Here is a 25909-nt window from a genome sequence, read left to right as displayed (position 1 = left end):
TGCTAGCTGGGTTAGCAACAAATGTAGAATTACTGATGCTAGCATTGGATGTGATCGTGGAAGCAGAACAACTTGTGTCATCGACAGGTGTAGGTGTAGTACTGCTGGTAGTAGCAGTACTACCAGTAGAGGTGGTATGTGTCTCTATGGACTCGGGCCTTACTTTTTTTTTTAACCATTTATCAATTTTCGAGCAAACGGAATGAGAAGCAGCTACGTTAGTCACCAAAATGTATAGCCCCGTTGGAAAATCTAAATGTACTGTTTGAAAATGTGAATCACATTTTTATTTGGCGCAGCCCTGACTGTATTGCGTGTACCCCCAGTTGGGGAATAGCTGATGTAGAGTATTCAACTCTTACCCTATGAGGCCCGGAGCCTGCTGGTTTTCTGTTCTACCAGATAATGAATTGCACCCACACCTGGTCTCAGGTCTAAACCAGTCCCTGATTAGAGGGGAACTCTAATGCAGTGGAATTGAGTTTGAGGGATGTAGACAATGAAAATGCCATGGTTAAATTCAAATTGACAATACAAATAATTTTCACATAATTTATTTCTAAGAAGGGGAAAACAGAGTTTACACATACTCTCAATAAAGTTTAAAACATATAAAATGTTGGTACAAAGGAGGAAATATGACAAAGGAAATGGTCAGAGACACTCAAAGCCAGATACATTTCAGCCAATATAATTTGTTTTATTAATTTGGAGGTACACAACTGTATACAATATTCACAAATTACTATTTGGCATATGCATGATATTTTGGTTGGTTGAGTGCTATGTGTCTCTAGGCGAGGCGTGAGGGTGTGTATGTGGGTTAGTGCCTCTGGTACCAGTGTGGCAGATCTGGTAGCAGGCCCGTCTCTGGCCGTTCTCCTCCACTGTGTAGGCACTGAGACACAGGTCCATCCAGGGCCTCTCCGCTGGGCACAGGAAGGGAAAGGGCACAGACAGACATGAATACACCACACAAAACAAAACATAAATACACCACACAAAACATAAATACACCACACAAAACATAAATACACCACACAAAACATAAATACACCACACAAACAAATACACCACACAAAACATAAATACACCACACAAACATGCATGCACACACACACCAAATTGAGATCCTTAAATACATATTTTAGCCTAGTCTGCTCAGGAGGACATGTGAAAACTAATTGCTGTCCAGTTACTTGCTCAATTGCTGCAGTGCATTCACGCTCTGAGGGGCCATCTGCCTGGAATCTCATCCAGCCTCATTGCTCACTAATGGGAAACCTCTACGCGCTGTTTGTCAATGCTTCATTAGAGCCCACTGTTGATGTGGGGTTAAAATCTCTGCCCTTGAAATATTGACAAAAACATTCTCACTTCACAGGTCTATTTATGTGATAATGATACATCCGTGGACAGTGCTAGAAGCATGCTAGTATGCATGCATGACTAAGTCGGTTGGATAAAAGCGTCTGCTAAATGGCATATTATTATTATTATTATTATAATAATATATGATTACCCGTACTACTCCCTGGTGGGCAGAGTCTGTCCATGGTTTCCTGGACCCGGTCTTGTGCTTCCTGGTCAGCTGCTGCGTCCTCAGCTGACACGTGGAAGAAGGATTCCTGCCATAGGGTTAATGGCGTTACCAGTTAGACAACAAGAATACAACACACATAGAGCCCAAATACCCATGCAGACCTATGGGCACCAAGTTGAAAAATATTTCAGTGTGTTGTGTCTGTCTTGTCTCTTTATATGGATGCCCTCACGTACTGCATCTCTCCAGAGCAGGGCCTCCAGGAAGCCAGTGCCATCCTGCAGCTCAAGCTTCATCAGTAGGCCATACTGCAGCAGCTGCACCCCGAGAGCTGGGCAAGGGAAGAGAGCCGAGAGGAGAGCCATAACATTAAAACCACATGATTTAAGAGAGAGACCTGAGCAGAGGCAGGAGCGGACGCTAGGCGTAACTTTACAACCTAAGGAGGGAAGCCATAACATAAAACTGAGGATTGGTGGAGTAAAGAAACACAGCAGACGTAACATTAAAAGTGCCGGTGGATTGGAGACATAAGATCAAAACAACTGAGGGTTCAGGAAAGGGGGAGGAGCCGAGTAACAAGAGGGAGAGAGAAGACAATACAGTCCAACTAGAAGAGGCTGGTGGGAGGAGCTATAGGAGAACTCACTCTAAAGACGAAGGGAATAAATGGAATGGTATCAAACACAACAAACATACGGAAACCATGTTTGACTCCGTTCTATTCATTCCATTCCAGCAATTACAATGAGCCCTTCCTCCTAGAGCTCCTCCCACCAGCCTCCCCTAGCTGAGGGCATGGTGCAGAGAGAAGATCAAGAATAGCCAGTACATTTAAAAGAAAAGAGAGGGATGAAGGTAGTCCTAACATGATCAAAACGAATGCAGTGACCATAGCATTAACAAACCGAGACGTCACAGACACAACAGAGCAGTGAAATGGAAAACCCAGCCGAGCCAGAATATCCACGAAAGCTGAAGAGGCAGTTACATTAAAAAAAACGTCAAGAACATAAACCCAGGTCACCGTGAGAGACCTGTCTCTGTGTATTGTAGCTCATGTTCCGCAAAGACCAGGTCACAGGTGTTCAAGTCACTCAAGTCCTTAAACTTGTACTTTTATTGCATGGAAAATAATCTTCCTACCACTGCAAAATGTTTTGCTGAGGTTTTGCCTGTGAACACGACCCAGGTAAGAGGTTAATGTGATCAAGGGGTGAATAGGGAGAAATGACGATGGGGTCAGGTCCACACTAAATCGCCACCACCTAAAAGGTGTACACAGTGAGAAAGAGATCACCATACCGTCTGCCACACTTTTCTCATCCCAAACCTCTACTCCTTCTCCCAATGATTCTCCCACTTTTAGTTGGGAGCACTGTTTGCATCTGAAAAACAAAGGCATAAAAACCCACATCACATTTTAGTGTATTTCAGTACACTGATTGACAAAATGTGGCCTGTGTCAGATGTGGCTAAGACAGTCACTTTCAAGATAGGTGCAGACCCATAGTATCTTTTCGTGCCCCGGAAGAGGAAGGGAGCCGAGAGATCCAGCGGGGTCATGGTTCCTTGTGGTGATGTCACTGGCACAATGTTACTGTACGCGGATGCTATCCGACACGTCTCCTCCAAGGTAGCCCCTACGGGAAAGCAGAGAAAATAATGGTTAACAGTTTAGCCTTTGGCGTAAAACATAGAATCAAACTGTCATAGCGTAGCTTTTAGAAGGTAGACGTGAAATGTATCACTAAAAAAGACACGCATCACTGTTTTTCAGTATAAATAGATTGCATTTATATAGCGTTTCTTTACTAGGTTTCAAGTCTGTACGGTTGTGGCTATGAGAGGAAGAGAGATGCAGATAACACTCTGTGTCTCCATAGTAACAAGGCAGTTGTGTGGTTCGCACCCATAAGGAAGATTAGCTCCTGTGCCTTGCCGTTTCCCATTAGCTGACTGGACATCAGAAGGGTCAGGGTCTGGCTGGGGGATTCAGAAGGAGGCTCTCTGGGGAGAGGCAGAACCAGAGTCCAGTAACCATTATTACATGGTCCAACGTCCTTCTGGGCTTCTGAGAACAAGCCCTCCACTGTGACATCATCAGGAACGTCCCGTCTGAAAGGTACAGGGCAGTTTCTCAATCGTTTCTCAATCTATTCCTGACTGATTACTGCTGTCTGGAATCCTAGGACGTCCCTACCCTAAACCCTAACCTTGTCCTTAACTTTTAAAAATGTTTAAACATTAACTTCAAATGGAGTAAGGATGTCACAAGGATCCCAGATAGCAAGGACAATACCTGATTGACACCCAGAGAGTGCACACATCTGTTTAAACTAATCAAAGGATTGGTGATTAGTTGAATCAGGTGTGTTAGTGCTGGACTAGATAATTGTGCACACCCTGGGGTCCCCAATGGATTGAGAGAGACATGTGCAAGTATGTATATGAAGAAGCATGGATAACCTATGACCTCACAATTGGAGCTATGTAGCTAATACAATCAAGTAAATGTTGTGTCTTGCATGTTTGTGTTTGGTTGTCAGTGTATAGCAGTAACTCACATGGTTTTACACTTGTGACAGAAGAGTTTCAGGGACTGGTAGAGTCTCTGAGGCTGGTAAGACTTGAGCTGAACCTGAACGTGGAACACCTGAGGGGGGCTTCTGCTCTTCACTTCAGCCAGACTCACCTGTTCCACAGTGTGGTCACACGTCCTCTCTACACCAATACACATACAACAAGTGTCAGAGTAGCTAGCAGATTGTAACGGGCTAATGTGATTCTCCATTAGCCGTTATGGGATAGGTACTGTTTGGCGTAGCAGAGAATTTTCCACCAACCTTAACAATACTATCTTAGTTCTCGATTCACTCTAACATGCATCTTCTAAAACGGCCATGTCCAGTCGCAGCTGGTTCGTTTGAATGTAGAAAATAAAACAAATTAATGTTTTGCTCTATGAAGTAATCCAACAATGTGTACGCCACCATCTTTATTTCAAATCTTCTCTCACTGTGTTGGATCACGTCATGGAGCAAAACAAATTATTTATTTTAATAACAGAGCATTTTCTAAATTCAAACAAACCACTTACAACTGGACACAGACATTTTCGGAGATATATATTTGGGCGAATCGAGAACGAAGATAATATCGTCAAAGTTAAGGTTGGCCAAAAATTCTCGGTGCTACGCCGTCTCTATCCTGTAACAGCAAATGGAGCAGCACATTAACGCGTCACAATCTGCTAGCTAGTGTCAGACAGGACTGCAACAAATCAAAGACAGACTTCTATCACAGATGTGGATGTACATTAGTAGTGGAGGAACCCAGTTTCCATTGTACTGGTTGAGGGTGTGGATTACATCTAGACTGGGAAGTGATTTTGTACTGGCAGGGTGTGTGAATTATGTCTAAACTGGGAAGTGATTTTGTTTCTTGAGATGTGATTCAAACCTTTATTTTTCTGCTCACATCCTAATATTGTACAATTATATAAGCTTATAATTTGTCCACAAGTGTAACAAAATAGCGCCATACTTCTAATTTCATACCTGTAGCAATTTCATCTGGAGCAGTACCTAAAATGATAGCAGAAACGTATGTGGTGCCATAAGTTTCCTCCAAACCACAGCCTTCCAAGCCATTATGACTGTAAGGAATATTAACAGGAAAATGAGATGTTGTTCATATAGGCATCACAGTGAAAAATGTCAACACACCAAAAGACTCTGGTGGTGTACTCCAGACTTCAAACATGGACGAGTCATTTATGTCAGACTCTGAGAATGTCTCCAAGATCCTGAAACAATGAGAAAATAAACTTAAAAGATAGGACACTTTCGCTTGAAGTGCCAATGATTTAGGCCTTATGAGGTGACAACACAAATTGGCAGACAGCCCCCTCTTACTTTTTGAGGTCCAGTATATCTGGGCTGTCTTCAGGCAGCACACGTAACCCCCTGCCGTATGAGGTGCCCCCATGCAGGTGGAAACCCAGGTGTCCCGTCTGATCAGACTGGCCAGAGTCGTTGCTTGGCAACCGACTAGCCCCAGGAACTGCGTGTAGGTTGTATATCCGAAGGTATGACCCGGGCTAGAAGGAGAAGGAGGGGTCAAAGACATGTTAGAAACGTATGTATCACTCCAACCCCTCTCAACTAATGAAGTATGTTGAATGCTTTGGTTCAAAATAGCACCTGCATATTGGAAATTGATGAGGTGAGTTACTGTTTCACGATCCTTGGATTTGAGTCATCCAATGTATAATTTTTGCAATGCCGATTGTATTTATTTTGTATTTTTATGTAGTTGCAGTCTTCGCATCAGATGGAAATCAGCACCAGACATCATACTGCTCCCCATAGGTCATTGAATCATTTCACTGTTGTTGAATAACAAGTAGCAGGATGCATCCGTTTAATTTGACACTTGCAGCCAGAAGAGGGCGGTATGGTACCAAATCTAAACCTTTCCCGTGATACGAGACAAATCAGGTTTTTTAACAAGTATATCTCATCAGCTAAATCAGCTAAACCGAATGTTTAACAGATGAGCTTTATGGTCAAAACCAGCTTCAGGGTGACAGGAACCTGACTTCCCCACTCATGCTCTATCTGTGAGAGCACATGAGTACAGGGTAGTAGAGTAGTAGGGGAGCACCGTTTATCTCTACTGCTCATCAGAGGCTTTGTTCAGCTTCCGGTCACAACATGGGCTAGTACCGTGTACCTATCTAGTAACACTGGCCATGTTTAAAAGACGGCATACATTTCCTTAACATGTTCTTGTTTAGTTGTTTTGTAAAGCGACTGCACAAAGCAGGCATTCCAAAGAACATTTATGGAATTGTGAGATACAATTCTTAGAAGTATCCTCCACAGGGTGAAAAAAGCTAACAGCAAAAGAAAATGGTCCAATTCATTCTTTATACTCAACTGCAACATCTACAGCCCAAAGACATTCCCTTATGTGCAGACAGAGGCAAGCAAGGTGTTCCTGATGGTCTCCCAAAACCTTCCTTTCTGGAGCAACACTCAGTTCTGAAGATTCTATCAGTCAGGGCTGACTGGAGCACAGGGGGTTGATAATGGTGCTGGGGGGGGGCACCAAAATTGCAGCACATTGAAGACATTTCACAGAAACATTGTCACAATATCCTAAGTATTAAAAAAAGAAAAGAAAAGATCAACAACATTGGGGTGTCCAATGTTTAGTATTTGAGAGTTCTGTGAGTTGGCCACAGTTTTGTTTGTGTTTAAATGCCAAAGATAGAAACAGGTGTTAGAGCCGCAGAGTAAATGATTAATGCTCAGAGACTGGTGAGAGAACACAGGAGGACAGTGAGTCTTCAGCGAAACGGGGGTGATGCTGCATGCTTCTGGTTCAAAGCCAGCCAAGCCCAGCCCTGCTGCTAACCCCAAAGCTGTTCCTGCCTTGCTACAGCTATTACATCTACCATCCTCTGCCCAAAGTAGCCAGGTGTGGTTATAATGAGAACACATACTGAGCCAAGCGATGGGGGCTCTCTTTCTGCCAGTGACAGCTCTGGTTCCTGATATATTTTGTTGACGCATTAGGGTGACGTTTTCTATCCGCTTTAACAGTCATCGCCCAAAAATACTTGTTCAAGTGCGTCTGTGTGACCAAACGTCATGATCCCACCGACTAACAGTGTCTCATTCTCCGAATGACGCAATGATTGCTCAGTAAAGGATTCTCCAAATTCAGAAGATTGCTTTCGGCTTTACAGTTTCTTAACGAGTCAGGCTCAATAAACCAGACCAAACTTTAGTCGCCTGGCAGAGGAAAAAAAACAACAACCCAATTTCACACCAGTCTTTTTATAATAGAGGGAAACTAGAACCAGAAGCTAGAAAGAAAGCCGACATTACTCAGTTACAGGATTCAGGGGTTGTGGGTGGGGAGTGGGGAAACTCACAGGAGAGGGGAAGGGGAGTAGCACAATAAGTGTGGCTCATTGAGATTAAGCACCTCGATTAAAAGTACAATGTTTGGGGCTCTTGGCAGCCATTTTGTTAACACTTTTCTGGAAGGTAAACAAAGTCAGACAAAGTGTTCCCTAAGATACAAGATTAAAACAAATGAGGAAACAGTGCATTGAAACAACTTTTTTTGTTTTAACAAGAGCTGCCTTAGTAATGAAGGTGGTTTCAGACCATGCTCATCTGACAAGTAACCTTGTGTGAGACCTGAAGACTTGTGTAGACTCCCTGAACTAATGCCTAGGCTTTAGCTCAGCAGCCTAACACCATCTTGTGGTGTTGGTTAGCCACGCAAGTGTGTTCAGACAGCACAGCTGCCCTGTCTCGCTCTTGTATTTATCTCGCACTTCATGAATAACAGATGACAAGATGTGTGGCTAGCCAAGAGGTCACAGTGGTACAGTATGGGGGATGGGCCTAACTATCCACAGACAGAAAGTCATCTCTCTGGTCAACATGCAGTCTATGAAGCCTAAAGTGGTGGGACATTTACATAGAGGAGGCAGTTTATTCCCACTGTAGAGCAGACCACATGTTTAAAGTTGTCCACGCACCCAGTCACGTAACTGACACGGTTTAATGCAATCTCAGAAACCCAGGGTGAGGTAAAACACCGGTGTGAGAATGGGACTGAAATCCTCAACTTGAGATAACCTGAGTCAAGAAAGGATACAACTACTAGGAGAGTTGCATTCTGGGAGCACACCAATGGAACTAGGTCCAGTTTTGAGTTCTACTCTTCACATAGCAATTCTAATGATGTCAATAATCATCCCCAAAATGATTAATAAGGACCGTTATTCAAAACAGCAATGATAGGAATCTGGAATCCAGGTGCTTCAATGACACCGCGACCTCTCTTGGTCCAGACACCAGGGTTCACTTACAAATGGGGCTATTTATACGAACACAGACCTATGCAAAGCAGCGCTCCTAATTTGAAATTTTTTCCCCCTTAAAATAACTCTAAAAATGGCATTGGGTTAAAAATGCCTCCTCACAGAAGGCGAGCATGGCAGATCATGTTTTCGCAGGCAAGGGGAGCGAGCGGAGTAATGAAGCAGAAGTGTGAACGTTATTCTTTCTCAGAATGCTCTCGCCATGCGCAATTGCTTTTTAAAGCATGAGGAGAAATGGCGTCTGACACTTCTGTACTTTACGGGGAGACTTTCAACCACAGCGTTAATCTCATTTTCACCATCATATACTGTGTTCAACAAACAGGAAGCAAGGGCAAGGGGTGTGGGGGAGGAGGAACTGCATCCAGTAAGTGCAGGGTCAGCTGTAAATAATCACCATAGATTGTCCTCTGTATGTGTAAGTGTCTATACATACACATGGAAGGTCACTAACTATTAAGGGACTCTACTCTGCATATTTTCTTACTAAAAGCAAATGGACATAACCAACACCTTTCCAGTTTATTTAGAATAAGTTGAATCCAAAAGTATCTATACATTTTGGGGTGGCGGCCTAGTGGTTAGAGTGTTGGACTAGTAAACGAAAGGTTGCGAGTTCAAATCCCGAGCTGACAAAGTACAAATCTGTCGTTCTGCCCCTGAACAAGGCAGTTAACCCACTGTTCCTAGGCCATCATTGAAAATAAGAATTTGTTCTTAACTGACTTGCCTAGTTAAATAAAGGTATAATAATAATAATAATAATAATAATAATAATAATAATAATAATAATACACACACAAACAGTTGAAGTCGGGAGTTTACATGCACTTTTTTCCCCCCTTAACACATTTAATCGTAGTAAATATTCCATCTTTGGTCAGTTAGGATCACCACTTTATTTTAAGAATGTGAAATGTCAAAATAATAGTAGAGAATGATTTATTTCACTTTAATGTCATTCATCACATTCCCAGTGGGTCAGAAGTTTACATACACTCAGTTACTATTTGGTAGCATTAACTTTCAATTGTTTAACTTGGGTCAAACGTTTCAGGTGGCCTTCCACAAGCTTCCCACAATAAGTTGGGTGAATTTTGGCCCATTCCTCCTGACAGAGCTGGTGTAACAGAGTCAGGTTTGTAGGCCTCCTTGTTCGCACACACTTTTTCAGTTCTGCCCACAAATTTTCTATAGGATTGAGGTCGGGGCTTTGTGATGGCCACTCCGATATCTTGACTTTGTTGTCCTTAAGCCATTTTGCCACAACTTTGGAAGTATGCTTGTGGTCATTGTCCATTTGGAAGATCCATTTGCGACCAAGCTTTAACTTCCTGACTGATGTCTTGAGATGTTGCTTCAATATATCCACATAATTTTCCTTCCTCATGAGGCCATCTATTTTGCGAGGTGCACCCGTCCCTCCTGCAGCAAAGCACCCCCACAACATTTTTTTTATTTGATTAATTTTTATTTCACCTTTATTTAACCAGTTAAGTTAGTTGAGAACAAGTTGTCATTTACAACTGCGACCTGGACAAGATAAAGCAAAGCAGTGCCACACAAACAACAACATAAAATAAACAAACATACAGTCAATAATACAGTAGAAAAGGTCTCTATGCATATATAGGCAATAAATAGGCCATGGCGGCGAAGTAATTACAATATAGCAATTATACACTGGAGTGATAGATGTGCAAAAGATGAATGTGCAAGTAGAGATACTGGGGTGCAAAGGAGCAAGATAAATAAATAAATAAATACAGTATGGGGATGAGGTAGTTGGATGGGCTATTTACAGATGGGCTATTTACAGATGGGCTATGTACAGGTGCAGTGATCTGTGAGCTGCTCTGACAGCTGGTGCTTAAAGTTAGTGAGGGAGATATGAGACTCCAGCTTCAATGATTTTTGAAGTTTGTTCCAGTCATTGGCAGCAGAGAAGTGGAAGGAAAGGCAGCCAAAGGAGAAATTGGGTTTGGGGATGACCAATGAAATATACCTGCTGGAGTGCGTGCTATGGGTGGGTGCTGCAATGGTGACCAGTGAGCTGAGATAAGGCGGGGCTTTACCTAGCAAAGACTTGTAGATGACTTGGAGCCAGTGGGTTTGGCGACGAGTATGAAGCGAGGGCCAGCCAACAAGAGCGTACAGGTCGCAGTGGTGGACAATATGAGGCTTTGGTAACGAAACGGATGGCACTGTGATAGACTGCATCCAGTTTGTTGAGTAGAGTGTTTTGAGGCTATTTTGTAAATTACATCGCCAAAGTCGAGGATCGGTAGGATGGTCAGTTTTACGAGGGTGTTTGGCAGCATGAGTGAAGGATGCTTTTTTGCTAAATAGGAAGCCGATTCCAGATTTAATTTTGGATTGGAGATGCTTAATTTGAGTCTGGAAGGAGAGTTTACAATCTAACCAGACACCTAGGTATTTGTAGTTGTCCACATATTCTAAGTCAGAACGATCCAGAGTAGTGATGCTGGACGGGCGGGCAGGAGCGGGCAACGATCGGTTGAAGAGCATGCATTTAGTTTTACTTGCATTTAAGTAGAACCCTGTGGCACCCCTATTGAGACTGCCAGAGGTCCAGACAACAGGCCCTCCGATTTGACACACTGAACTCGGTCTGAGAAGTAGTTGGTGAACCAGGCGAGGCAGTCATTTGAGAAACCAAGGCTGTAGAGTCTGCCAATAAGAATGTGGTGATTGACAGAGTCGAAATCCTTGGCTAGGTCGATGAATACGGCTGCACAGTATTGTCTCTTATCGATGGTGGTTATGATATCGTTTAGGACCTTGAGCGTGGCTGAGGTGCACCCATGACCAGCCTGAAACCAGATTGCATAGCGGAGAAGGTACGGTGGGATTCGAAATGGCATTCAGGTCTGGAGTGAACCAAGGGCTATATCTGTTCCTGGTTCTACATTTTTTGAATGGGTCATGCTTATTTAAGATGGTGAGGAAGGCACTTTTAAAAGAATAACCAGGCATCCTCTACTGATGGGATGATGTCAATATCCTTCCAGGATACCCGGGCCAGGTTGATTAGAAAGGCCTGCTCGCTGAACTCTTTTAGGGAGCGTTTGACACTGATAGAGGATGGTTGTTTGGCCGCAGAGCCATTACGGATGCAGGCAGAGGCAGTGATCGCTGAGATTTTGGTTGAAGACAGCAGAGGTGTATTTGGAGGGCAAGTTGGTTAGGATGATATCTATGAGGGTGCCTGTGTTTACGAATTTGGGGTTGTACCTGGAAGGTTCATTGTGATGCTGCCACCCGTGCTTCACGGTTGGGATGGTGTTCTTCGGCTTAGAAGCCTCCCCCTTTTTCCTCCAAACATAACAATGGTCATTATGGCCAAACAGTTTTATTTTGGTTTCATCAGACCAGAGGACTTTTCTCCAAAAAGTACGATTTTTGTCCCCATGTGCAGTTGCAAACTGTAGTCTGGCATTTTTATGCCAGTTTTGGAGCAGTGGCTTCATCCTTGCTGAGCGTCCTTTCAGGTTATGTCGATATAGGACTTGTTTTACTGCGGATATAGATACTTTTGTACCCGTTTCCTCCAGCATCTTCACAAGGTCCTTTTCTGTTGTTCTGGGATTGATTTGCACTTTTCGCACCAAAGTAAGTTGATCTCTAGGAGACAGAATCCGTTTCCTTGCTGAGCGGTATGACGGCTGCGTGGTCCCATGGTTTTTATACGTGCGTACTATTTTTTGTACAGATGAATGTGGTACCTTCAGGCATTTAGAAATTACTCCAAATGATGAACCAGACTTGTGGAGGCCTACAATGTTTTTTTTCTGAGGTCTTGGCTGATTTCTTCTGCTTTTCCCATGATGTCAAGCAAAGAGGCACTGAGTTTGAAGGTAGGCCTTGAAATACATCCACAGGTACACCTCCAATTGACTCAAATGATGTCAATTAGCCTATCAGAAGCTTCTAAAGCCATGACATCATTTTCTGGAATATTCCAAGCTGTTTAAAGACACAGTCAACTTAGTGCATGTAAACTTCTGACCCACTGGAATTGTGATACAGTGAATTATAAGTGAAATTATCTGTCTGTAAACAATTGTTGGAAAAATGACTTGTGGCATGCACAAAGTAGATGTACTAACTGACTTGCCAAAACTATAGATTGTTAACAAGAAATGTGTGGAGTGGTTGAAAAACGAGTTTTAAATTACTTCAACCTAAGTGTATGTAAACCTCCGACTTCAACTGTATATCTAGGTTTTGCATGTGGAGGAATTGTACCAAGACATTTGCGGTTTCAGCAGAAAGGGAAATTGGGAGATCCAGAGCTGAGCATTAGCATCTGTGTGAGAGTTTGTGCTGAGAAAGAGAGAAAGGGACATGAGATGACAAACATTTATTTTTTTAAATTTAACTTGGCAAGTCAGTTAGAAACAAATTCTTATTTACGATGACAGCCTACATCGGCCAAACCCAGACGACACTGGGTGAATTGTGCGTAGCCCTATGGGATTCCCAATCACGGCCGGTTGTGATACAGCCTTGATAAAGATAAATGAAGGGAGATTCGGGAGAAAACTTAAGAAATGACAGAGGGATAGATGGAAAGGGACAAAGGGAATGTTAGAAAAGAGGAAACCGATGCAAAGGGATGGGACAAGTGCAGTAAGAGGGAGAGAAAAAGAGAGATGAGAGTGGAACAGACCATGCCGGATAATACCATGTCATTTTCGGGTCTGACACGGCATGTTCCCCTTCTGGTCTAAAGACGTAGAAAGATACAGCTGGATTTGCATGATCCCACAGTATCATGACTTTGTGGTCAATGTCATTGGACCCTTACCAGTGAATTAATGAAGCTGGGCATCCAATCTGTCCTGCACTTCAGACAAAGCACAAAAGATCTGCCAGTCCCCTGCATGCATAACTCAATGTACTGTACATGTTGAAAAGTGGGTGACACGTATTAGAAACCAGATACCCCCGTGTATATGGTCTACAATGCATAAGAAGTAGAGTGATGACGTATCAGTTGTGTGCTCTATGATGAATGCGTAGGGGTCAATAAGAGTGTGTTAACAGCGCCATTGAAAGCTACAGGCCCCATAATGTCTCACTGTGTAGTCATATATCTGTTTGAGTGTGTGAAGAACAGAATGTGGTATCCAGACCGCAACTGAAAGCACCCTGCGGTTTTAGCAGTGGCGAGTGTGTGTGTGTGTCTCAGAGACACCATGCTGTGAGGGTGACCACAGGGAAACCATGACGGAGGCGGATCGATTGGGCACTTCTCCTTCTCCTCCCCTCCCAATTCCCCCACTCTCTCATTTTCCGTTATCCTAATAACCTCCTTTCTTCTCTAACTAGCCGTCTTCTCAAAAGCCGGCTCTGCCAATTTCACACACTATTACTGACGATTCGCCAGAGGAGATTGATAAATGGGGAAACATTTCTATTTTCACACTCATCTGCCCTGAAAAACCTTTATTTAGGAGGGTGAATTGATTGATAAGCATTAAATGACTCCTGTCAAATAAATCCTCTTTCGTTTAAGAGGCTATGATATTAAGTACTGTATTCCACCTAATCAGAGGAAGTCTGAAATAACTGGAGAATGTGTGAAGACAAAATCAATAGTCTTACAGTATATAAAAAAAGGAGGATAACATTTTGTTTTGACGTTTTTTTCTCCCAGTTACAAACAAAACACTGAAATTCTCAAAATTGTGGAACTTTTTAGTCATGTATCCACATAGGATTTGTTTGTGCATGTGTGTATCAAATGAACGTTTATTGGTTGCATACACAGTTTAGCAGATGTTTTAGCAGGTGCAGCTAAATTATTGTGTGTGTAGCATAGGTCATCTCTCTGCTGTCACACAGTAATGTTTATCCATGATGAAGGACAGGTAGGCTAGTGGACAGAAGTCATGAGTGGTCCAAAATCAAATGTATGTCAAACTCCATGATACAAATTCATGTTAGATGGGAGTTATGATTGACTTTTAAGCTTGTGATACTGTACATACATAATGTAGGTCGTACCTGTATTCTACGGAGTTTGGCAAAATGGGTAGTTTGCACAGTTTGGTAAAAGCAGAGTATTGTTTTCCTTTGTGACAGAAAGGTTTTGTCTTATCATCCTTAATAAAATAGCACAATGTGAAACTGCTTCTTCTTAATCAAGAGAGGATTGACTACACATAACACAACATATTACTCAATGCATTGGTCTAGGCTAGGGGTTGTTGATGGAGATGACCCCGATGAGTCCTACAGATGACCCCAATGAGTCCTACAGATGACCCCAATGAGTCCTACAGATGAGATGTTGAGTGGGTGTGGACAGGCCACCCTGGTGATAAGAGGAATCTTGTCGGAGTGGGTTAACAAATTATGCAATCACGCAACCATATGCTAATAGCGCCTATCTCCACTGATAAGGATGATCGCTAAGGCAGAGGATCAAAGCTTTGCTGCTTCTGTCAAGCAGAAAGACGGAATTATACATTCAGGAAGGGTGGAGAAGGAGAGAGTAAGAAATGGAACGTGTGAGAAAGCAATGCATATTGTAGCATTTTAAATATTCATCGTTATTATTGTCAGCAGGGGAAATGAGGGGGAAGAAAGTAAAACAGATTTGCCTGAGGCGCTGCAAAAAGCAAAGAACTCAAGAGTTTGTATTTTGAAGGAGAACACAGTGAACTATTAGAAGACGAGAGAGAGAGAGAGACAGAGAGAGGAGAGAGAGAGAGACAGAGAGACAGAGAGACAGAGGAGAGAGAGAGAGAGAGAGAGAGAGGAGAGAGAGAGGAGAGAGAGAGACAGAGACAGAGAGAGGAGAGAGAGAGGAGAGAGGAGAGAGAGAGACAGACCGAGAGAGAGACAGAGAGAGAGAGAGAGAGAGACAGAGACAGAGACAGAGACAGAGAGAGAGACAGAGAGAGAGAGAGAGAGAGAGAGAGAGAGAGAGAGAGAGACAGAGACAGGAGAGAGAGAGAGACAGACAGAGAGACAGGAGAGAGAGCGAGAGAGAGAGAGACTGCGTCGTTGAATTAGGGCACGACGCAGCAGAAATAGCCCGTGGTAAAACCTTCAGGTGTTGATGTAGTGACAGGGCACTAATGCTTTATTATTTTTTTTACCTTCCCTCCCGATCTCTCACACAGCCATGTAGCCTACCGTCACGGACTGGTAGGCCTGCATTTCAAAGACAAACCATTGGATTGACGATGAGCACAAAGTACCTGATGTGGTTTTCAGTCCCACATTGCTGAGCAACAGTCTGTGACCTCTCACCTTAAACTGCCGGGCGACCTCTACATGGTTGTCGTAGACCAATACGTTGGCTGTGAGGTTTGCCATGTCCTTGGACAACGTGGGACATCCTTCAAGAGTGTTGGGCTCCACAAATACATCTAGCAGGGGGTGAGGGCACTTTGATCCGTCCCAAACCTGGAGAAAGAAAAAGGTTGATCATTATTAACTTACACAGAGGGAGAGAGAAAGAGTGAACAAGACGGAGAGCCTAAAACCGAAGAGGAAGACAACAGAACAAAACAAGTACAAAACAAGTCAACGACTCAAGTTGTCAACTGCCATACAAAATGTCTAAGTGTAAAAAATGTAATAATGGAAAGAATGCGCTACAAAGTGAGAACAAATAAAAAGGAGGGAATCACAAGATGGCCCCCCAGGCACTAGTAATCTAATGTCATGTTGCCATCCCAACACAGGAGGGTCATGAGCCTCAAGTTCTGTGGTTTATCACTGCGTCATTACCCACAATAAGGATCTTATGTAAACATACATGACTATTATTAAACTGAGTGGAGTGGCATCCCAATGAGGACAAATTACCTGAGGGTTGACACGGTCCCTACCTCATAATGAGTATGTTCTTTGGCATAAAGTGTCAACACTCACAACTGCATCATTGCACTAAGCCCATGTCTTTTTACATCTTCATATATATTTCAAACTGTATAAGCAGGGAGATGAAGTGCTCGCAGATATAAGTAGAAAAGAAAAAAGAAAACGTCTTCCCCGCCTTTGCCACAAACTGTTAAGAGGGATGCTCAAAGACACACACTAGCCTAAATCAGAAAACGTTTTTCTCATCATTATGCTTTTGCTAAATGTCAAACCTTTTATTCACTGTACACCAAGGTAGCAATCCGACGACCAAAATATCACATTTTCCACTGGATTTCCAGAGTTTCCTAGCTAACGGATTCAATACAGTCGCTAAAGAAGTGGAAAAAGGTTCTTCATGGTTCTTACCTTCAACAGGGTGCAGCTGCTGTCCACAGGGGCTTTAGCCAGCAGTTGGCAGGTCAGGTCAAAGTAAGTCTTGGGCTGTACTGCCGACAGGGGTACACAGGGCTGGGCAGGAACCAGAGACTGGTTGGCCGCCCATGTGCGCAGGGCCTCCACGACCTGGCAGTCTTCCTCCCCAAATTTGAAGGACTCGCTGGAGGTACGAGGGACCACGGGACTGCCTACCATTCCATCAAAGGTGACCACAGAGAAACCATGGCTGGTCAAAAGGCTAATGGCTCCATTAAAAAGCTGGGTCTGAGAGAGAAAGAGATTTGAGCTTTGTGACTGGATAACCTCAAACATTTCAGCAAGGCTCACATTCTAAATATCAGTTCATTTCAAATTACAATAAGGTCAGAATCAATCTTGGGCAAGTCCACAGTAAGAGTGATGCTGAGACTAAGATTTCTCACTTTAAAATAATGTCAAACAAAAACCAATGATTGCAAAGTTAAACAAACCATCCAACTCTACGCTCAAGGATGACCTTTCATAATTTCCACAGAAAATTTTACAGATGCAAAGTTTGGTAACAGAATGACGGCACCAACTGCACAAACTGTTATTCTGTTACAAAACGTTGCATCTGCACTGCTCTTCAAGGAAATGTGTTTTTGTAAACTGTTCAGTTAAAGTTGTCTGTGTGGCCTCCCGAGTGGTGCAGGGGTCTAACATTCAGACCACACAATTTACACATGCTCGCGCGCGCCAACAAGCGTCTGCGTTACCATGCTCTAAAATAGAATAGAAGTCAGTTCTATTTGTGACACTGAACGCCTTGCAAGTCCTGCCTCTCCCATCTCCTTATTGGTTTATCGAAGCATATACCCACATGCCATCTCCTCATTGGTTATACCCACGTGGGTGATTGAAAGATGAACTGAGGTCGGTCGGTCAGTTGTGGTGATACACCTTATTAGAAAAGGTTAGATGCCAATCGCCATATAAAGTCCAAAAAAGAAAAAGCCTGGAAGGAGGAGAAATGACTAGAAACAATTCGGTTGACCGTTTTATGTGTGGATTAATTGTTGGAGTATAGGACCTTGTGCATTGAAGGTAAAACAACAACTCAATGTTTATATCCCAGGCCAATGTTGACCTAAATGACTAATGATCCAAATCCGGCTTTAAACTTCTTCACAACAGTATCTCGGACCTGCCTGGTGTGTTCCTTGTTCTTCATGATGCTCTCAGCGCTTTTAACGGACCTCTGAGACTATCACAGTGCAGGTGCATTTATACAGAGACTTGATTACACACAGGTGGATTGTATTTATCATCATTAGTCATTTAGGTCAACATTGGATCATTCAGAGATCCTCACTGAACTTCTGGAGAGAGTTTGCTGCACTGAAAGTAAAGGGGCTGAATAATTTTGTACGCCCAATTTTTCAGTTTTTGATTTGTTAAAAAAAGTTTGAAATATCCAATAAATGTCGTTCCACTTCATGATTGTGTCCCACTTGTTGTTGATTCTTCACAAAAAAATACAGTTTTATATCTTTATGTTTGAAGCCTGAAATGTGGCAAAAGGTCGCAAAGTTCAAGGGGGCCGAATACTTTCGCAAGGCACTGTAAATTGCCATGAATGTTTAATGCTTTTCGACCTGTCCCCAAAATAATATAATCGGTTCAGAGTTTGTTTTGATATTTCAACCTGCATGTCGTGATCTCGTTTGGTGTGGGGGGACAAAATCAATCTGCGCGCGTGTCCGGTTTGGGCATGGTGTAAGGCACTGCATCGCAGTGCTTGAGTCGTCACTACAGACCTGGGTTCGATCCCAGGCCGTGTAACAGCTGGCCGTGACCGAGAGACCCATGAGGCGGCGCACAATTGGCCCAGCATCTTCCGGGTTAGGGGAGGGTTTGCGGCCGGGATTTCCTGGTCCCATCCTGCTCTAGCAACTCCTTGTGGCGGGCCGGGCACCTGCAAGCTGACTCTGGTCGCCAGATGGGCTGGTGTTTTCTCCCGACACATTGGTGTGGCTATCTTCCGGGTTAATCAAGCAGTGCGGCTTGGCAGGGTCATGTTTCAGATGACGCATGGCTCTCAACCTTCACCTCTCCCGAGTCTGTAGGGGAGTTGCAGCGATGGGACAAGACTAACTGCCAATTGGATATCACAAAAAGGGGTAAAAGTACAACAACAAAAAAGTCGTCCTTATGGTTTGTTTAACTTTGCAATCATTGGTTCTTGTTTGGCATACATTTTAAAAAGTGAAAAATCTGATTCTCAGCATCACTCATTTACATTTTAGTCATTTAGCAGACGGTCTTATCCAGAGCAACTTACAGGAGCAATTAGGGTTAAGTGCCTTGTTCAAGGGTACATTGACAAATTGTTCACCTAGTCAGCTCAGGGATTCGATCCAGCGACCTTCCGGTTGCTGGCCCAAAGCTCTTAACTGATAGGCTACCTGCTGATCACACATTTACCTTGACTCTGTGTAGGCGTATGATGTCTCCCATTTTGAAGATTTTAGGGTGTTCCTCGAGCTTGTCACAAAAGATGGTACAGCCCACTTTTTGATTTGATTGGTCTGTAATCTTCAGTGTGGAGCAGTAATCTATGGGGGATAGAAATCAGGACCACTGTCAGATCAGATTCCAGATATGGCCTATGGTCTGCTGAATACTGAGACGGGCCCTAGTATGCACATCTCATTGCAATGTGATTTGAGACAGCCCAAAATGATTGCTTGCTTTAAACATACTTTGACCGCAGCTTTCAAAAGGCAAGGTTCTCAACCTTCTTATGCTCCCAACAAAAGCCCTTCTAATGCAGTGTTTCTCAACTCTGGTCCTTGAATACCCTCAACGGTACACATGTATTTTAGAGCCCAGATAAGCACACCTGATTAAACTAGTCATCAAACCCTTGACTACTTGAATCAAGTGTGTTTATTTGGGTCTACAACAATGTGTACTTTTGGGGGTACTCGAGGATTAGAACGCTGAGACACTGCTCTATTGGAAGTGATTTGGCTCATTTAAATTAGTCTGTGGGTACAAGGGCCATTGAATGCTGCAATAGAGGTCCACCCACAAAGACAATTTGATTGTAGAACTGGAATGCGGTTTACTGCAAAGCAGCACACAACAGTACACAATGTAAGAAATACACTCACCGGATGGTTTTATTAGGTACACACCCCAGTTCACGAAAATGGATCGCTCCTACAGACAGTGAGTCACGTGGCCGTGACTTGCTATATAAAGCAGGCAGACAGGCATCGAGGCATTCAGTTAGTTAGATTGAACGTTAGGTCACTCGTTTTACCTATTCTAAGTGACTTTGAGCGTGGTATGATTGTTGGTGCCAGGCGTGCCGGACCCAGTATCTCAGAAACGGCCACCCTTCTGGGCTTTTCACACACGACAGTGTCTAGGGTTTAACGAGAATGCTACGACAAACAAAAAATATACAGTCAGCAGCAGTCCTGTGGGCGGAAACAGCTCGTTGATGAGAGGTCGAAGGAGAATGTTAAGAATCGTGCAAGCTAACAGGCGGGCCACAAACTGACAAATAACAGCAGTACAACAGTAGTGTTCAGAACGGCATCTCGGAAAGCACATCTCGTTGGTCCTTGTCATGGATGGGCTACTGTAGCAGACTACCAGAGGGTTCCAATCCTATCAGCAAAAAACAAGAAGAAGCGGCTCCAGTGGGCACCCGATCAACACTGGACAATTGAGGAGTGGAAAAACATCACCCTGTCTGACGAATCACGGTTCCTCTTGCGTCATACTGATGGCAGTCAGGATTTGGCGTAAGCAGTATGAGTCCATCATGCCTGGTGTCAACGGTACAGGCTGGTGGCGGTGGTGCATCGCCGTCCAATCTGCAGCAACTGCGTGATGCCATCGCGTCAGCATGGACCAATACCCATCTGGAACATGTCTGACTTGTAGAATCCATGCCCCAAAGAATTCAGGCTTTTCTGGCGGCAAAGGGGGGTCAGACCCGGTACTAGATGGGTGTACCTAATAAACTGTATATAATAACATTAGATTCCTAGGCTGAGGGGTGGTAAGGGGTCATCTGGCTAACACCTAACTCTGTGTTCTCTTCGCTGTGTAGTCAAGTGTGTGGCGTCAACCAGGCTAGGTAAGGGGCTCATCCATCTGCCACCCCACCAGTGTCTCAACTGATGGATTCTCTTAATATCTCCCTTCTGCTGCCACTAGGATTCAGTAGCATGACAATACATGGTCAGTTAATGCTGTACTACTAACACTGCTGTTTAATTTATTTATTTATTCAATCATTACTCAATCCAGTTTGGCTTAAGGGGGAACTATTTGTATGAGGCTCCCACAAACAAAAAGGACCCCAAGGTACACTGTTTGCAGGCTTTGTGAGACGCACAAGAAAATGTGAATTGGAAAGGCATGGACATATTACTGTCATTCAATATTGAGCTCTTTCTTTCATTACGGTACTTCCCGAGACAAGAGGGGTTCAGAGATTACTACTAACCGACTGTCCCCTCAGGTCAAAAACAAGGCATAAATGGCTTGGCTCGTAAACGTTGTGCTCCTCAAAGCATATCAAGTCTGTTGTGCTTGCCATATACACGCCTTGTGAAAATAAGCAGAGCAAAGCCCTGACCACACAAGAATAATAATTTTGTAAGGTACTTCCACATTAAAATGGTAAATGTTACAAGTTGGATCACACACAGATTACAGCTTTTCAAAGCATTAACACATGCTTTGCTCAGGCCCCATTTTACCACCTTAAGATCAGTTAACTATACTTAAGCTATAAGGCCCGAGAGGGTGTGGTATATGGCTAATAAGGGCTGTTCTTATGCACGACGCAACGCGGAGCCCTTAGCCATGGTATATTGACCATATACCATAAACCCCAGAGGTGCCTTATTGCTATTATAAACTGGTTACCAACTTAATTAGAGCAGTAAAAATACATGTTTGTCATACTTGTGATACAGTGCCTTGCAAAAGTATTCACTCCCGTGGCGTTTTTCCTATTTTGTTTCATTACAACCTGTAATTTAAATGGATTTTTATTTTTATTTCATGAAATGCACATACACAAAATAGTCCAAATTGGTGAAGTGAACTGAAAAAAAAAAAACAGCAGTGGTGCGTGAATATGTATCACCCCCTTTGCTATGAAGTCCCTAAATAAGATCTGGTGCAACCAATTGCCTTCAGAAGTCACATAATTTGTTTTTAAAAAGTTCACCTGTGTCTAATATAAGTGTCATATGATCTGTCACATGATCTCAGTATATATACACACCTGTGCTGAAAGGCCCTGTTCTGAGAGTCTGCAACACCACTAAGCAAGGGGTACCACCAAGCAAGCTGCACTATGAAGACCAAGGAGCTCTCCAAACAGGTCAGGGACAAAGTTGTGGAGAAGTTCAGATCAGGGTTGGGTTATAAAATTTTTTTAAAAACACACAGAGCACCCTTAAATCCATTATTTAAAAAATGGAAAGAATATGGCACCATAACAAACCTGCCAAGAGAGGGCCGCCCACCAAAACTCACGGACCAGGCAAGGAGGGCATTAATCAGAGGCAACAAAGAGAACAAAGATAACCCTGAAGGAGCTGAAAAGCTCCACAGCAGAGATTGGAGTGTCTGTCCATAGGACCACTTTACGCCATACACTCCACAGAGCTGGACTTTACGGAAGAGTGGCCAGAAAAAAGCCATTGCTTAAAGAAATAAATAAGCAAACACATTTGGTGTTCACCAAAAGGCATGTAGGAGACTCACCAAACATATGGAAGAAGGTACCCTGGTCAGATTAGACTAAAATGTTGCTTTTTGGCCATCAAGGAAAATACTATGTCTGGCGCAAACCCAACACCTCTTATCACCCGGAAAACACCCGGAGAACAGTGAAGCATGGTGGTGGCAGCATCATGCTGTGGGGGTATTTGTCCATTGGCAGGGACTGGGAACTGGTCAGCATTGAAGGAATGATGGATGGCGCTAAATACAGGGAAATTCTTGAGGGAAACCTGTTTCAGTCTTCAAGAGATTTGAGACTGGGATGGAGTTTTCACCTTCCAGCAGGACAATGACCCTAAGCATACTGCTAAAGCAACACTCGAGTGGTTTAAGGGGAAACTTTTAAATGTCTTGGAATGGCCTAGTCAAAGACCAGACCTCAATCCAACGGAGAATCTGTGGTATGACTTAAAGATTGCTGTACCCCAGCGGAACTCATCCAACTTGAAGGAGTTGTAGCAGTTTTGCCTTGAAGAATGGGCAAAAATCCCAGTGGATAGATGTGCCAAGCTTATAGAGACATACCCCAAGAGACTTGCAGCTGTAATTGCTTCAAAAGGTGGCTCTACAAAGTATTGACTTTTGGGCGGGGGGGGGGGTGAATAGTTACGCAAGCTCAAGTTCAGTTTTTTTGTCTAATTTCTTGTTTGTTTCACAATAAAACATATTGCATCTTTAAAGTGGTAAGTCTGTTGTTTAAATCAAATGATACAACCCCCCCAAAAATCTATTTTAATTCCATGTTGTAAGGACACAAAATAGGAAAAATGCAATGGGGGGGGGTGAATACTTTCACAAGCCACTGTATCCCACGGCTGTCAGCCAGTCAGCATTTAGGGCTCGAACCACCCTGTTTATAATTGCTTTTTTTGCCATTTGCATCACAGGCACTTGCATTCAAAATGGATCTTTCATGCAGAGTTTTCCCTCCAGACACAATAAAGAACCAACTTCTCCATTCTGGGCCACTGATTCAATTGGACGAGATGGCCCAGCACATTGTACAGTACATCAAAATCAAGTCAGATATCTACAGGGTTGGTTGAGTGGGATGAGGATTGATTTTTCACCACTTTATGTCAGCTTGCATGACAAGATCTAATGCTCGATCAATGCTTAGGGTGTGTTAAGGCAGAGATTAACCGCACGAGGACTCAGTGACTGTGATTTAATACAGGGTGCTGTAATTGACCTTGTAATTTTTACAATGTGTTTGTATTGTACAAAAAGTAATTGGTTTGGAATAGTAGCAATAAAGAGCAGACACTGTAAATGTTGTGCATCCGGTTGTTCTGTTCTGGAGATTATTGGACAACCATAATAAAAACCATTGGTGATAAAAGAGTTGGAGAAGCTAGAGATGAAGAATATTAGGTGGATATGAGAGGGGGAGATAAGGAGAAGAAAAGAGGAGAAGAGGAAGAGAGGAGAACAAGATAGGAGTCAGAATAGGTGCTATGAGGACAGGATAGGACAGAGTATGTTCGTATAACAGCAAAAGAGCGAGGTTCCCTTACCCCGGACAACCACTCTGCGTGCCCTTCTGCAGCAAGGTTTTTTCTTCCTCTGTGTGAACAAACCTCGCCACACTGCCTGACTCCCGGCAAGGGCAGACCAGTTAAAAAGGCAGTCGCAGCACTTCCAAGTCAAAGGTCACGAGTCGAAGGGCTAAGCAACACCGCAAGGACTCATATGTACCCTGTGATGTTAGGTGCTTAGAGAGAGGGTGCAGAGAGAGGTCCTCTTTTTCCCATTGCCAGCCTCCACCTCACCTCCCCCGCCCACCAAACCCTACGCCTCTACAAATGCTTGTTTAATGAGATCACAGTACAGTAACCACTACCCAACCTACCCTGGATGACACCACCTAGACACACCAACAAACCCCTTATTATCTCGCAGCAGCAAGTCAGGGGGTCCAGTAGTCATAGCAACCAGCCTGTTAGTTGAATATGGACTTCAAAGTGCTTTGCTGAGTAGGAAGTGTGTCCATTTCTGCCTGTAGAGTATCTTAGCACAGAGCCAACACCTTGAACTGAGCTCAACATGGGGCTGGTGGAATATCACCATATTTGTCTATACCATGTTAGTGCATTTGCAGGGCAGGTTGACCTACCTGTCCCCTTGGTCCGGAATGGCTGCTTGAAGAAGGTGACCACAGCGTAGACATTCACCACTACACCAGGCTTCAGGTCGCTCAGTGGGACGTAGGTGTACTTAACCACCTTCACTGCCTTAGTGACCTGAAGACAAAGACTACTGCATTACCATTCAGGATCGGACAACAATTTAAGTAAAGAGAGAATGTCTATTTGTAAATGACTTCCGAGAGAACAACAGTCAGTTGTAGAGACTGGATATAATCAGTCTCTAAATTGATCGATTGGACAGAGTAAAGTTGTTTTGGGATCAGTAAGAGTGATTTCAGTAGAAGGGCCAAAGGCCAGCTATTTTATATGTATTCAGTACCATAAAGATCCTGCAAACCATTACACAAGCAGGTTCACATTGGGATGAACATCTGATGACATGAGATTTTTCAGACAGGCACAATACGGCATCTGACAGCCCCCATAAAACCAAGGTCTTTGAGCTAATGAGTTCACAGACTGACCTCAGTGCTGGCTGGAGAGGTTATTTTGCGGGGTACAGATGCTCTCAGGCTTACAGTAGATGGCCACACCTAGGACACAGAGAAAAACATTTCAGAAAACTAAAGGGTCACATTTTATTTAAACCCTCCCTATAATTAACAACCACCGTAGGAATCCCTCCCTAAACATGTACTCACATACATCCAGGCATCATCTCCAGCTAGCTGCAGGTTACAGGCATGGAGCTTGTCCTTTTGAGCTGTGGGAGAATTGCCCACAGAGAAGCCAGTCACCAGCAGCATGTCCTTGGTGAACAAACGCATGCAACAGAGACAGAGAGAGTTATGTGGTGTGGTGAGAGGCGAGATAGCACTGCCCCCCCCCCCCCACCCCCAAATATTAAAACAATAATAATAAACGATGTAAAATAGCATTGACCTATATTAAACTTATCTGGGATACTTGGGATGTCCCTAACCTAACTCTTACCCTAACCAACCATTTACAATTGAATGGGGTAGGGAAGTCCCAAGGATAGCACAGACCGTTTAATATAGCAGATGTTGTGGTAAGAAATACAGGCTTGTGAGTAATACGCTACACTCAAAATAGAGATAAGCCAGTTGTATTTTGCTTGGTGAGCAGTGTGTGACTGTCCTCCAAATGGTTTAACAGTGTTCTCTGACATAACTCATACAGCAGACAAAAGGAAGGGAGATATACAAAGTAATCATGTTACAGTGGATTAAACAAACCATTGTTTGACAGACTACTCTACAG

General features: G+C 43.5%; 1 protein-coding gene across 21 annotated transcripts in view; it reads right to left on the bottom strand.

Moving 5' to 3' along the window:
- Positions 1-679: 679 nt before the first annotated feature.
- The window catches only part of pot1 (protection of telomeres 1 homolog), a 48764-nt gene continuing 23534 nt past the window's right edge, over positions 680-25909 (bottom strand). For 6 of the 21 annotated variants that reach the window (XM_021598823.3, XM_021598825.3, XM_090231173.1 and 3 more), the window contains 16 exons: positions 25327-25434; positions 25150-25218; positions 24652-24778; positions 19200-19330; positions 16725-17018; positions 15741-15896; positions 5461-5645; positions 5272-5351; positions 5104-5130; positions 4111-4267; positions 3456-3661; positions 3051-3186; positions 2849-2931; positions 1780-1874; positions 1523-1628; positions 680-929 (listed from right to left, as the gene is read on the bottom strand). In XM_021598823.3, coding sequence (XP_021454498.3) covers positions 784-929; positions 1523-1628; positions 1780-1874; positions 2849-2931; positions 3051-3186; positions 3456-3661; positions 4111-4267; positions 5104-5130; positions 5272-5351; positions 5461-5645; positions 15741-15896; positions 16725-17018; positions 19200-19330; positions 24652-24778; positions 25150-25218; positions 25327-25434 — 2106 coding nt within the window. In that variant the 3' untranslated portion in view covers positions 680-783. Of the gene's footprint in view, positions 930-1522; positions 1629-1779; positions 1875-2633; positions 2932-3050; positions 3187-3455; positions 3662-4110; positions 4268-5103; positions 5131-5271; positions 5352-5460; positions 5646-15586; positions 15642-15740; positions 15897-16724; positions 17019-19199; positions 19331-24651; positions 24779-25149; positions 25219-25326; positions 25435-25909 lie in introns of those variants that run through there. The other 15 variants (XM_021598827.3, XM_090231176.1, XM_090231179.1 and 12 more) reach the window with 4 other exon arrangements.

This window comes from Oncorhynchus mykiss, chromosome 4 (genome assembly GCF_057628025.1).
Source record: "Oncorhynchus mykiss isolate SJ-2025 chromosome 4, ASM5762802v1, whole genome shotgun sequence".
Classification (NCBI taxonomy): domain Eukaryota; kingdom Metazoa; phylum Chordata; class Actinopteri; order Salmoniformes; family Salmonidae; genus Oncorhynchus; species Oncorhynchus mykiss.
Note: the sequence above shows the minus strand (reverse complement) of the source record. Positions and strands in the feature narration are given on the sequence as shown.